This window comes from Bos indicus, chromosome 3 (assembly GCF_029378745.1).
Source record: "Bos indicus isolate NIAB-ARS_2022 breed Sahiwal x Tharparkar chromosome 3, NIAB-ARS_B.indTharparkar_mat_pri_1.0, whole genome shotgun sequence".
NCBI lineage: Eukaryota > Metazoa > Chordata > Mammalia > Artiodactyla > Bovidae > Bos > Bos indicus.
The window spans coordinates 81506817-81521100 of NC_091762.1; the positions used below are offsets into that span (position 1 = coordinate 81506817).

General features: G+C 38.0%; 1 protein-coding gene across 10 annotated transcripts in view; it reads right to left on the bottom strand.

Moving 5' to 3' along the window:
* Positions 1-14284, bottom strand: part of UBE2U (ubiquitin conjugating enzyme E2 U) — a 74121-nt gene that overhangs the window by 8051 nt on the left and 51786 nt on the right. For 9 of the 10 annotated variants that reach the window (XR_011565847.1, XM_070786418.1, XM_070786415.1 and 6 more), the window contains 2 exons: positions 13405-13486; positions 2559-2653 (listed from right to left, as the gene is read on the bottom strand). Coding sequence is in view for 9 of the 10 variants with exons in the window: in XM_070786418.1 (XP_070642519.1) it covers positions 2559-2653; positions 13405-13486 (177 nt within the window). In the remaining variant the exon portion in view is untranslated. Of the gene's footprint in view, positions 1-2558; positions 2654-13400; positions 13487-14284 lie in introns of those variants that run through there. The other variant, XM_070786414.1, reaches the window with a different exon arrangement.

Here is a 14284-nt window from a genome sequence, read left to right on the forward strand (position 1 = left end):
ATATCTGAGGTTGATATTTCTCCCAGCAATCTTGATTCCAGCTTGTGCTTCTTCCAGCCCAGTGTTTTTCTGAGCACATCACACCCCAGTAAAGTGCCATTGGTTAAAGCAAGTAGTATGGCAAAGCTCAAAGTCAAGGGTCAAGGGAGTATATTTGGCCCGTGGTGGTAGAACAAGATAGGGAGTGAAAATTTCCGAACAATAATCTAATTGGTCACAACTTCTTAGGTTTAGTATCTTAGCAATAAGATTAGACACAAAAGAGAGTCTACCTCAATGTCAAAGTGGACATGGTTCAGCACTAAATTAAATGAAATTAAGTGAGTTTCTGGACATTCTTTAAAACATTCTCTCTCCCAGCTCACATTTCTTACTTTTTCTCATTCACCATGAGTTTATCCCCCCTTTCTCCAAAATCACAGGGCTGCTGAAACCATGACAACTCTACCCCATTCGATCATTCATTTGCTCATTTGTTTATGAGCTCTGAATGACTACTCCATGCCTATCACTGTGCAGAGAGGTCAGCAGCCCCTTCCCTCAAGGAAGTCACCTTCTATTGAATGAGACTGGCCATAAAGAGACCATTATAACATGGCATGTGTGGGGGGCAGACTCTAAAGTGACTTGTTATGATCTCCACATTCAGGTGTTAACACCTTTGTGTAATCCCCTCCCTTTTGAGTGTGGGTAGGATTTGCTACTTGCTTCTAATCAATGAAATATGCCAAAGGTAATGGAATCTCATCTCCATGATCATGTCACATTACATAAGATTCTACCTTGCTATGGGACTTGTTCTAGAGACTCTCCTTGTTGGGTGGATGAAGCAGGAGGCTGTGTTAGGAAAGCCCACATGGCAATGAACTGCAGGCAGCCTTAAAAACATAGGAAAGCCTCCAGCATACAGCCAGCAAGAAAATCTTCAGTAGTAAAGACAAAAGGGAGTGAATTCTGTCAACAGTTCTGTGTATTCACCTCAGTGAGCTTACAACAAGCAGATTCCCCACTCGAGCCTCCAGAGGAGAATGCAGCCCAGCTGATACCTGGATCACAGTCTAATGAGATCCCAACCAGAGGGTCCTGCTACACTGTGCCTTGTCTTTGAGCACACAGAAATTGAAATAAAAATATGTGTTGTTTTAAGCCAGTAAGTGTGGTAATTTGTTACATAGCAATAGAAAACTAACAGAGCATGATAAGGCATGATAGAAATGCTATGAGAGCCCACAGGGAAAGTTTCTTAGAGAAACCTGAGTTAAATCTCAAAGGATTAGGTACTAGAAAGGAAGGAAAAGGAAGCAATGGTCTTTGGCGGGAGGGGGTGTATAAGAAAACGGTGCACCTCTCAAATTTTTTTGAAATGAAGACAGGAATAAATAACCATGACCTATTAAGTCAGTGTGGTGTTTATGGTATTAGTAAAACATCAATAAATGATATCGCTGGAAAGGCAGACAAATATTAGAGTATTAAGGACTTTGCCTTATCAAAGGGTAGACATTTTCTCCTGAAGGAAATGATAAACAAGAGGTTTTAGATATGCTAAAAACATAAGCAGATTTGAGCTGTAGAAAGCAGTTTGACAAAGCATGAACAGAAATTATTGTAATCATCAACTTAACCAGATAGATATGGAGCCTGGGAACAGAAAGTTAGAGACAGGGGAGTAGGACCTTGAAGAATCACTGATTGAAGGTTACTGCCTGTGCCTGGGAATTAGATGTGGTTGTGTTTCAAGGACAGGCAACAGCAAAAGCAGTAACTAATAGTTCATAAGACTTTCCAGTTCACAAAGAATTTTTACCTATGTGGAGTCATTTACTCACAAGAATCCTGTGAGGTACGGAAGGAATCCTGTGAGGTAGGGAAGGATTTTGGAAACAAATACATATTGGACATTTTCCATGTACCCAGCACTAGCTGAGGATGAAGAAACTGAAGCTCAGAGGTTAAGAGGCTGTCCTAAATTACACAGACCTGCTGGCTCCACCCAAATTCTCTGACCCCAAACATTTTGCTTTTCCTTCTACAGTAGCTGATTTCCATGATAAATTACAAGCTCTCTCTTCTTGCTTAAGACCTGCCCCCAATCTGCTCCAAATGTTTCTTTGAAAAAACTTTAATTCTTAAAAAAAAAAAATACCCAAAACATTTCAACTAACTTATTCCTTTCTTTTTAGCCATATTGCAGTTATCTCTAAATCTAAAATGAGCTCTAGGAGTCAGTTTAGTGTTTTACTTATTTTTGCTACTTTTATACATTTTGAAATTTAGCCTTGGATTTTCAAATTGTGTATTCACCTATTAAAGGCTACAAAAGCTTGAGAGTAAAACTAATCCATTTTTTTTTCAAAGTTCCAATTCTTATGTAAGTAGTTTACTGAATTTATTGTGTTAGTCAGAAAGAGTGAATAAAGCAACTTCAAAAGGAGAACAAAAGATTAGACCTCACATATTTCAACTTACTTGAATTAAACAAAAATTTAAATGCATTAATACGACTAGTATCTTAGTCCTAAAAACAAAGTAAAACAAATAGATCGAACTCAGTTTACTTGGAGGTATGCAGACATAACTTCTTCCAGTTTGATAATTGGCTTTCTGAGGCTTTATATTTTCTCTAGCAACCCGAGATACGGCAGCAATATACCTAGAATAACAAAAAGAAGAAGCTGTCACTTATGAATATAAATGGAAAGGCCAAACACAATTTCTAGAAAAATAACATTTAAAAAATAACTGTTAACTTTTGATGTCAATGTGTTGAATAACTTGGTGAGTTTTTTTCCCCACTCTGTTTTCTGGAAGACTATGTATAAGGTTTGAGTGACCTATTCTTGAAACTTAGGTTAAAAAAGCCTATGAAAAACATCTGTACTTAGTTAAAAGAAGAAGAAAAAAATTGTCTAATTTCTATGAAGTTTGGGAAGTGTACATTACTTTTGAAAAAAATAAGGCCAACAAATCCGATGAACCCAAGGAGCAGAGCAATGAGTTTTGACTATGGTGCCATTCTGAGTATTGACTAATGCAGTGGTAAACTGAAATTACTCTGTATGTGTTATGCCGTGGAAAAGTATCTAGAAAAGTAAACAAATATGGTGTTAGAGTAATATTTTAAGAATAATAAAGACATCATTTGGTATAACAAAGGTATGTTAATTTCTTAGAGCAGCCATAATAAACTACTACAAACATGGTGACCTAAAATAACAGACATTTAATTTCTCTTGGTTTTGGAGACTAAAGTCTACAAACAAGGTGTTGGCAGGACCAGGCTTCCCCCAAAGGCTTCAGGGAAGAATCCTTCTTTGCCTCTTCCTAGCTTCCGCTGGTTCCCAGCAATCCTTGAAAGAGCTGACTCATTTGAAAAGACCCGATGCTGGGAAAGATTGAAGGCAGGAGGACAAGGGGACGACAGAGGATGAGATAGTGGGATGGCATCACCGACTCAATGGACATAAGTTTGAGTAAACTCTGGGAGCTGGTGATGGACAGGGAGGCCTGGTGTGCTGCAGTCCATGGGGTCGGAAAGAGTCAGACATGGAAACTGAACTGAATTGAGCAACTGAACTGAGCTGATGAAACTCTAGGTTAATGGACAGTGATGGAGCTGGTGATGGACAGGGAGGCCTGGCGTGCTACAGTCCATGGGATCGGAAAGAGTCAGACATGACTTGAGCAACTGAACTGAACTGATGAAACTCTAGGTTAACAATTTCTTTTTAACACTTTAAAACTGGCATTCATTATCTTTTGGCTTGCAAGTTTTCTAAGAAGAAGTTATTGGTTATTCTTATCTTTGTTCCTCTATATGCAGTGTGTATGTGTGTTTAACCTTCATTGCTTTTAAGATTTTCCTCTATCACATATAAAAATCTTATTTTTATATGTCTTGGAATGGTTTCTTTATTCTTCTGCTTCTTGGGATTTGTTGAGCTTCTTCGTCTCTGAGTTTGTATCTTTCATCAAATTTGGAAAATTTTCTGCCATAATTATTTCTTTGCATATTTTTTCTGTCAGTTTTTTGGGGATACACCAATTACATGTATCTTACACCACTTAATAATATCCCACAGAGCATTGGGACTTCAAATCTTTTTTTCTCACTATGCTTATGTTCAAGAGTGTTTATTGCTACATTTTCAAGTTCATTAGTCATTTTTTCTTCAGTATCTAATTTGCTTCTTTCCATATAGTTTGTATTTAAAGTATTTTATATTTGTTTTATCTCTGGATGTTCCCTTAGTCTTTTGTATATCTTCCATTACTTTTCCTTATATTCATGATTTTCTTCAGATCCTTGAGTATATTTCATAAGATGTATAAAAGCTGCATTAAGGTTCACACTTACTAATTCTATTATCTCTATCAGTTATGGATCTATTTATACTGATAGATTTCCTTTTGGCTATGAATTATATTTTCTTGCTTTTTTGTACAACTGATCATTTTTGATGGGATGATGGACAATGTAAATTTTATGTTGCCGCGTGCTGAATTTTGTTATTTTCCTTTATATATAGTTGTCCATTGCTGCGGCCTGAAGCTCAGTATCTTACAAATCAGTTTAGTACTTCAAGGTTTGTGTTTAGGCGTCCACAGGGGTGCAGAATAGCCTTTACTTAGAGACAAGCTCAGTCGGTAAAGCATCTGCCTGCTATGTGGGAGACCTGGGTTCAATTTCTGGATCAGGAAGTTCCCCTAGAGAAGGAAATGGCAACCCACTCCAGTATTCTTGCCTGGAGAATCCCATGGACAGAGGAGCCTGGCAGGCTACAGTGCATGGGATCGCAAGAGTCGGACATGACTTAGCCCTATCTTTTTTTATCTTTATAGCCCCATTCCTAATGTATGACCTTTCTGAAGCTTCCATCCAATGTCCTTTGAATTAAGAGTTCTAGCCACTCTAACTAGTAGGAATGCACACCATTTCTAGCTCTGTAAGTCTTGTATGAATTCCAAAACAAACAAAATCATTATAATCTTATTTTCCTCAAAGCAAACATGACTTCAGTTAGAGAACAGTATAACTTGATTTATACCTTTTCTCCCCCAGTGGTAAATCTTTGTCCTCAAAAATTATATAATATTAATATTTCCTCTTTCATTTAAACATTTGCCTTTATCTAACTGAAAATATAAATTATAAAAAAAATCTTGTCACAATTTTAAAATTAAAAATGCAATTAAAATGACTATAAGGGAAGGTGCAATAATTTATTAAGTTAAAAATAACCAAAAAAATCTAATGCTTGTTCTTATTAAATTCTTGTATCATTTTGGTGGCTCTGTAAACTGTTACACATTCTTGAGAAGTTGCTCTATGTACAAACAAGTGTCATAAAACTTATTACATCCTTCCATCTAGTAACCTGACTTTCAGTAACAAGCTCTAAGAAACTTCTTGGCCTCCTTTTTATCCTTCCCGTCAGGTAAAATATACACTAATAAGCCTTTAGGGAACCACAGCTGTCTTCAGTCTTACCTTGCTCAGACCAAGGCATAAGCAAATTCATGCAACACATTTCTATGGCCTTGGGGAGTGGGGTAGGTTGTTGTAGGGGTAGGCAATGGCGACAGGGAAAGAGAGAAAAAGAAAAAGAGAGATCACTCTCTCAGAAGTGTTATATGTGGGAGCAGAACCAAAGAAATGATTCCCTTTTTGGCAGGAGGTGGGAGGTAGCCTAGGATGTTTCTGAATTGAAAGCCCTCTTTCTGAAGAAAGATGGAAGAGGAAGCAGCCTTAAGCCCTGACGCTGTCTATAATACAGGAAGATCCATCAGATTCTGTGCTGCAGCCAAAGATCCACAGTAAAATCTGGGGGCAACCTTTTGAGAGAAAAACTAATGAATCATATCCATAAGAGAGAAACAATAAAGAGTAAAAAAATTCATTAAAAAAAAAACAGCTGAGAGAACTGGGTGTGTTTATTGTGAAAAAGAGAAAACTTAAGAGGAGGAAAGAGAAAGACATTATGACTATTTCTGAGACTTAAAGGGCAAGTCCACAAAACAGAGGAGCCTTACCTGTGTTGCTTCGAAGGACAGTAGCAGTACTTTCTCATCTGCCACAACGTGCGTGCCTGCTAAATCTCTTCAGTCATGTCTGACTCTTTGCGATCCCATGGACTGTAGCCTGCCAGGCTCCTCTGTCCATGGGATTCTCCAGGCAAGAATACTGGAGTGGGTTGCCATGCCCTCCTCCAGGGCATCTTTCTGACCCAGGGATCGAACGTCTCTTTGGCACTCAGCCTTCTTTATGGTCCAGCTCTCATATCCATATACAACTATTGGAAAAACCATAGGTTTGACTATATGGACCTATGTTGGCAAAATGATGTCTCTGCTTTTTAATATGCTCTCTAGGTTTGCCATAGCTTTCCTTCCAAGGAGGAAGCATATTTTAAAATGGATTGTCATGTGTTATATCAAAATACCAATATAAAACTTCCTTATATTTGTAAAATATACTCTTAGTTGTACTGTATTTTAAATAAAGGAGTTAATATTCATTGTTTAATGAACAGTAAACATATCAAACATCTCTTACGTTTCCTTACTTGGCAGGCAGGTTCTTTACCACTAGGGCCACCTGGAAGCCCCTTCTGCCACAGCAGTCTCCCCTGAATCACGCTTTCTACCCACATCAAAAGCCAAGGTGCTTAGTGTCTGAGCTGATGCTCAATCTCATCAAATAAGGCATGCCTTGTAGCATCTGGTAGGTAGGCCTGGATTTGAATTTCGGCTCTGTCGTTCACTGAGTGTGTAACCTTAGCGAATTCGTTTTTTTCTTTTTTTCTGTTAAAATCCTCTTTATAATATGGAGGCAATTTCTCATTTTCTGTATGGCTTTGCAGACATATGTAAAAGTGCATAATAGGTGTTCAAGAAAAGTCTGTTAAATGAATGAAAGAAATTTGGAATAGCTGAATATCACAAGATGTTAGATTTAAGCTTGAAATAAGGAAGGTTAGAGCTACTTGAATGTTCCTGAAGTACTGAACTTCCAGTCTCTAAAAATATCTAAGTAGACACTAAGTAAAATTATTTTTTAAAAGAATTTTTCTCCTCTAATTTTTTCCATGTCTTTATTTTAACAAGGACATTTGAAATACTCATTCTAATGCCATTTCTCTCTTAACCACAAGATGGCACTCAAGGTTTAATCTTTGGGGAATAAAAAAGTAATTCCTGCTTAAAAATGCCTTAAATATGTAATTATGTAAACCTACAAAAACAATGTTTAACTTCAATAATCCTGAAAGGATAACACAAGCATACATTAAGTTAACATATCCAGAATAGATACTTTCTATATAACTGGAGAAACTGGAATCAAACAGTTACATTAAAGGATGATCACATATTTTTGTGAGTTAAAACACACAGTCAAAAAACCAGACACTAAAGGAACTTAGAAACAATGAACATTAACCCCTTTATTTAAAATACAGTACAACTAAGAGTATATTTTACAAATATAAGAAAGTTTTATATTGGTATTTTGATATAACACATGACAATCCATTTTAAAATATGCTTCCTCCTTGGAAGGAAAGCTATGGCAAACCTAGAGAGCATATTAAAAAGCAGAGACATTATTTTGCCAACATAGGTCCGTATAGTCAAACCTATGTTTTTTCCAATAGTCGTATATGCACGTGAGAGCTGGACCATAAAGAAGGTTGAGTGTCAAAGAATTGATGTCTGAATTGTGGTGCAGGACAAAACTCTTGAGAGTCTCTTGGACTGCAAGGAGATCAAACTAATCAATTCTAAAGGAAATCAACTCTGAATATTCATTGGAAGGATTGATGCTGAAGCTGAAACTCCAGTACTTTGGCCATGTGATGCAAAGAGCTGACTCATTGGAAAAGACCCTGATGCTGGGAAATACTGAAGCAGGATGAGAAGGAAGTGACAGAGGATGAGATGGCCGGATGGCATCACTGACAATGGACATGAGTTTGAGCAAACTCCAGGGGATGGTGAACAGCCGGGAAGCCTGGTGTGCTTCAGTCCACCAGGTTGCAAGGAGTTGGACATGACTCAGCAACTGAACAACAGAAACAACAATCCATTTTTATTAAAGGGCTCCCCTGGTGGCTCAGAGGTAAGGAATCCTCCTGCAATGCAGGGGATGCAGGTTCGATCCCTAGGTTGGAAAGATCACCTGGAGTAGGAAATGGCAACCCACTCCAGTATTCTTGCTTGTAAAACTTCATGGATAGAGGAGCCTGATGGACTACAGTCCAGGGGGTCACAAAGAGTCGGACATGACTGAGTACGCATGCACAACCCGTTTTATACAGAAGAAAAAAGGAACTAACACTGTTTAATAATAGAATTAAAATCGATCCAAAACCACAAAACTTTTCCACAATAGCAGACTTGACTTATGTTAGTAATTGGGTAGGTAGTATTTTTACATGTACCTGAAAATTTTAAGCTTTTAATAAGCACATCTTTATAGGCAGATGGGAAATAAAGTTTCAGTTTTCAAAAACAGTATGTGTTTATCAATAACTTTGGGCAAGTTGGTTAATCTCTTTGTGCCTCATTTTTTCATTCAGTTCAGTTGAGTTCAGTTCAGTTGCTCAGTCGTGTCCGACTCTTTGCGACCCCATGAATCGCAGCACGCCGGGCCTCCCTGTCCATCACCAACTCCGGGAGTTCACCCAAACTCATGTCCATCAAGTCAGTGATGCCATCCAGCCATCTCATCCTCTGTTGTCCCCTTCTCCTCCTGCCCCCAATCCCTCCCAGCATCAGAGTCTTTTCCTGAGGTGGCCAAAGTATTGGAGTTTCAGCTTTAGCATCAGTCCTTCCAATGAACACCCAGGACTGATCTCCTTCAGGATGGACTGGTTGGATCTCCTTGAAGTCCAAGGGACTCTCAAGAGTCTTCTCAACACCACAGTTTAAAAGCATCAATTCTTCGGCTCTCTGCTTTCTTCACAGTCCAACTCTCACATCCATACATGATCACTGGAAAAACCACAGCCTTGACTGGACGGACCTTTGTTGGCAAAGTAATGTCTCTGCTTTTGAATATGCTATCTAGGTTGGCCATAACTTTCCTTCCAAGGGGTAAGCGTCTTTTAATTTCACAGCTACCTCTACATTTCCTCCACAATCCTGTCTAGAAACCCAGGAGTGACAATCCAGTTGAAGAGGGAAGCTAGGAACCTTGTCATGAGGCTGTGTCTGTATGACAAGGGAAGTGGTCTGACTTGGAGTGTAGGTTGATTTGCTGTGGCTTTGAAGGTGGCTGATGGATATTCTTGTGGGTTACACTTACAGGCGTGTGCTTATGCTTGGAGGTGTAACTGTCCGCCCCACAGTGTGGCCAGTGCTACATCAGGAAATGCAGAGAGAATGCATGGCATACAGTAGGTGTATCATGTTAGTTTCGGTTTCCTTTGTACTTCAGGTATGGACAAGGGCAATATTCTTTCCCGAAGTCACACCGAATGTAAAACTTCTCCAGAATTGCTAACTTTTATTAGATAACTTGCTGGCTGACAAAGCTTAGATGACTGCCATAGTTCCTTCCATGACCAGATAAGCAATCACTAGGTATAGAGTATGATGTAAAAGTCATGTTACATGTGCTTAAGTAAGGATAGTCAAAAGAAAAGCTTGCACTGCTTTCCTAGTTTGTAGCTTTCCTTTTCTCTGGAGAAAATAAATATGAACTACTGATTAGATTCTAGGTTCATATTCTCTCCCATGTCTTGGTAGATATAAAGCCTTTTCATGAATAGCCAAAAGTCCGGCAAGAAAGAAAAAAGACCTTAGAAATGAACACCAAACCAAATGATTGGTTCATGAATATTTATGAGCTGTTTATAATGACAGTGAGTTCCTATTAATACTAACTAAAAACATGTGTAAAACTTAAGAATTTGCATAAAATATTCATGACAGTCATTTATATTTCCAGTTTTCAATCACTGCTCTATGACTATACCCTTAAAATACCCCAAATATAACCATAATCAGTACATTAGAATGGGCCCCAACATTTTACTTGTCCTAAAATTAACTGCCTTCACATTTAATCCTTTTATTAAGTGGGAAAACAGGGTACGTATGTATCATTCAACTTACACGAATCAAGTGCCTACTAGTTGCCAGGTACCAGCCTAAGTGCAGAGAATACAAAGCTACAAAAGCAGTCCTGCCCCTATCATTCTGCATGAACAGATGAATTTCCCTACCACAGGCACCGAAAGAGACAGGGACAGAGCACTGCAGAAGGACAGGATGGGGGGACATGGGAGCCTGAAGCAGGGACTGTTCCACAAAACACACTTGAGTTGGATCTTCATGCCATCCTTGTGGGGCACTTTGCCAGGCTGAAGAGATAACAGGACAGAGAAGGGAAAAGAACCATGGGTAGAGTGGGATTGAAATACATGTGGCCTTGACAGGTGTTGATTTTTGGTTTCTAGACTAAGAAAATTTCAACAATTTTACATGTTTCTATTTTTATTCTCTAAAAAGTTGGGGAACATGGGCTTTTGTCAGCCCCTCTCCTTGGGAACTAATATTTACTGAAGGTCCATATGCTAACACTATGTGGTTTTTATATATACGATCTCATTCAAGAGATCAAATGCAAAACCACTTTGCAAAGTAGGTAATATCTCATATAACAGATAAGGAGATAAGCTCAGAGAGGGTAAGAATTTGCCCAAGATCTGTCTGACACTATAGCCCACCCCCTTACCCCATGCTGCCCAGAAAGGAAGAGTTTGCATGTGACAGTTGATCTAGGGCCACAGCCAGGAAAAGATGAATAACAGTGAACCGCAAGTGGGGCGTACTTTACATGTACCAGATACTGTCTGAAGCGTTTACATGCACGTATCAGTATATTTAATCCTCACAATCTCCTTGGGAGGTGGGTAGAGTTATTACTGCCATTTAATAGATAAGGAAACTGAGGGACAAAGCAGTCAGATAACATGCCCGAGGTCACAGAATTGGTAACTGGCAGAGCCAGGATTCAGATGCAAAAAGTCTGGCTCCCATGTCCCTGCATTTAAGTGCCTCACGTCCCACCTTTTAACTCAAACCAAATCCTAACTTGAGACCCTGCTGGGAAAGATATCCCAGGCAGAAAGCACAAAGTGGTGAAAAGATCCTATGTTCCCAAACAATAGGGAAGAAAAAAAAAAAATTTAGGGTAGCTTATGAATCAGTCTTGATTGATGGGGGGATGGGAAGACAGTAGGGAGAGGGCCACGAGGCAGAAGGGATAAGTCTTTTTCCTGAACTTTGTAGATGAAAGACTCTCAATTTGCATTTTCTGGGTTTTTTCAAAGGGGAAATTTCCTTGTGAGGAAAGCATTTTCAAATATTAAAACCATAGAGATGCATAAAGTATTATATTCCATGTACACATAGACCAACTACTCACTTGCATAAATTCCCAAAAATTTTACTTGAATTTCGTGAATTGACTACTTTATTATACCTTATATATTTTGATAAACAAGATTTTTATTAATTATTTAAAAAAACGGATTCTACCATACTTTATATTTTTGCATGCAATAAAATTATGTAGATAAATATATCTTTTAAACACTTTAAATATTGTTTAAATCAATGTTTTGTTATCATCTGATCTAAATATATTCTCATCAACCACCAGATGGCATAAGGTGTGAGAGTTTTATTCTGACAGGGTTACCATGCACATGATAATCTGACCTATAACTTCAAAATAATGTATTTTGGAAAATGTTCTAGCACTCCAACAGCTCACAATTATTTCAGCCATATGGGAGAAGTGGGTGGATAAGGTGAAAATGACATTGTCCTACTCCTTCTACATTTTGAGTTCTCTGGGACTGGCCTTACATAATGAATCAATAATCAAACAAATAAAACAAGGTAATTCTGTCAGAGGAAATTGAGAAGGAAGTCATGTCAAAGCAAAATTAACCTTATATTCTACGTAGGTTTCTTTAAGCGAAACTTGAAACATGCCTTCCAGAAAAAAACACAAAAACCATGCTCATACTTCTTCAACTTCTGCTCTGTAAAAACTTTTCTAATGCTTGCAATTTACTCTGAAAGCGGAAAAGTATCCATCTAATGCAAAAGCTTTTCTCCATTTTGGCTCGAAGGAAGGCTGATGCAGAAATTATCTGAAAAAAAGTCTCCAACTGAAAAACTCGATCTGAACTATGATATTAAAGGACAGGAAAGTCTATTTTAAGAGCCTTGGTTTCTACACAAATTAATAATAAGCACACTATTTTTATTAATCCTGTATTTTCACCTAGTAAAGAGGTCACAGTGCTAACAAGGAGCTAAAAAATGAAATAAATACAAAAAATAGGAACTGTAATTCCCCTAGCTTTGTGGTAGCACATTCACCGCATGCTTTGAAATAAACACATCAGAATAAATGATCACTGCAACACAGCCAGTACCACAGAATGGAGATGGAATCTGTGCTCTAACATGATGAAGCAAAAAACCTGCCTTTGGAAGTCACAAGACCAAAGCTGAGATTAAGGTCCCTTCCTTAATGTGGTCTAAAAGTAATTCCAAAAGATACTGTCACAATTTAACATTGTATTTAATTACATACTTCCTCATTAATTTAATATACTTGGTTCCTGAGTGAATAATCCTTCTGTGAAAGAAGAAAAGGTATTTGAAGCTATGAGAAAGATGAAATGCTAACTGGTGATCTATACAGATGAGAGAGTTGGACCATAAAGAAGGCTGAGCACTAAAGAATTAATGTTTTTGAATTGTGATGTTGGAGAAGTCTTCAGAGTCCCTTGGACTGCAAGGAGACCAAACCAATCAATTCTAAAGGAAATCAACCCTGAATATTCATTGGAAGGACTGATGCTGAAGCTGAAACTTCAATACTTTGGCCGCTTGATGAGAAGAACTGACTCACTGGAAAAGATCCTGATGCTGGGAAAGACTGAAGGCAAAAGGAGAAGCAGGTGGCAGAGGATGAGATGGTTAGATGGCATCACTGATTCAGTGGACATGAATTTGTGTAAACTCTGGGAGACAGTGGCGGACAGAGGAGCATGGTGTGCCGCAGTCCATGGAGTCACAAAGAGCTGGACATGACTTGGTGACTGAACAACAACGAGGATGGAAACAAGAAAATTAACAGGAAAAGTATTGTGAGATCCCTTCACGGTGGCTCAGGTCCTGTCTCTATCTTTGGAAGCCAGTAGATAGCAAAGATATTTCCCATCTGGGTTCATATGAAAGGATAAAATGATACTTAGTTTTGTTCAGGTTTTAAAGAAATTCAATGGGCTTCTTCTAATAGTTTAGTTAGTAGAAAGTGAATAATAGATATTTCAGGTGCACAGTAAAATATTCTAGACACTTAAAATTACTTACCTTAAACTCCATTCTTTAGTATGTCTTAGATCATCTTTCCTCCAATTATAATACTGTTTAATGAAATTCGGATCTTTAAGAACTGAAATTGGAACAATATAAAAAGGAGCTATGTATACATTCTTTAACAACTGTTCAAAGTTTAAAATAATTCATATCTTAAGTTGGTATATGGCAATAACACATACTATCATAGTTCAAGTCACATTACAATCCTCAGACACTTTCCAAATTCTTTTTACTTAAATTTCATGATATTGGATGTTGTTTGAATAATCAGATTGTAACTTTGTAACTTATACAAGCTCTTATACAAAGACCATGTAGATCACAACAAAATGTGGAAAATTCTTAAAGAGATGGGAATACCAGATCACTTTACCTGCTTCCTGCAAAACCTGTAAGCAGGTCAAGAAGCAACAGTTAGAACTGGACATAGAACAGCAGACTGGTTCCAAATTGGGAAAGGAGTACGTCAAAGCTGTATATTGTCATTCTGCTTATTTAACTTATATGCAGAGTACATCATGCGAACTGCCAGGCTGGATGAAGCACAAGCTGGAGTCAAGATTACCAGAAGAAATATCAATAACCTCAGATATGCAGATGACACCACCCTTATGGCAGAAAGTGAAGAGGAACTAAAGAACCTCTTGATGAAAGTGAAAGAGGAGAGTGAAAACTCCATATTCAAAAACTAAGATCATGGCATCCAGTCCCATCACTTCATGGCAAAAAGATGGGGAAACAATGGAAACAGTGACAGAATTTATTTTCTTGAGCTCCAAAATCACTGGAGATGGTGACTGCAGCCATGAAATTAAAAGACGCTTGCTCCTTGGAAAGAAAGCTATGACCAACCTAGACAGCATATTAAAAA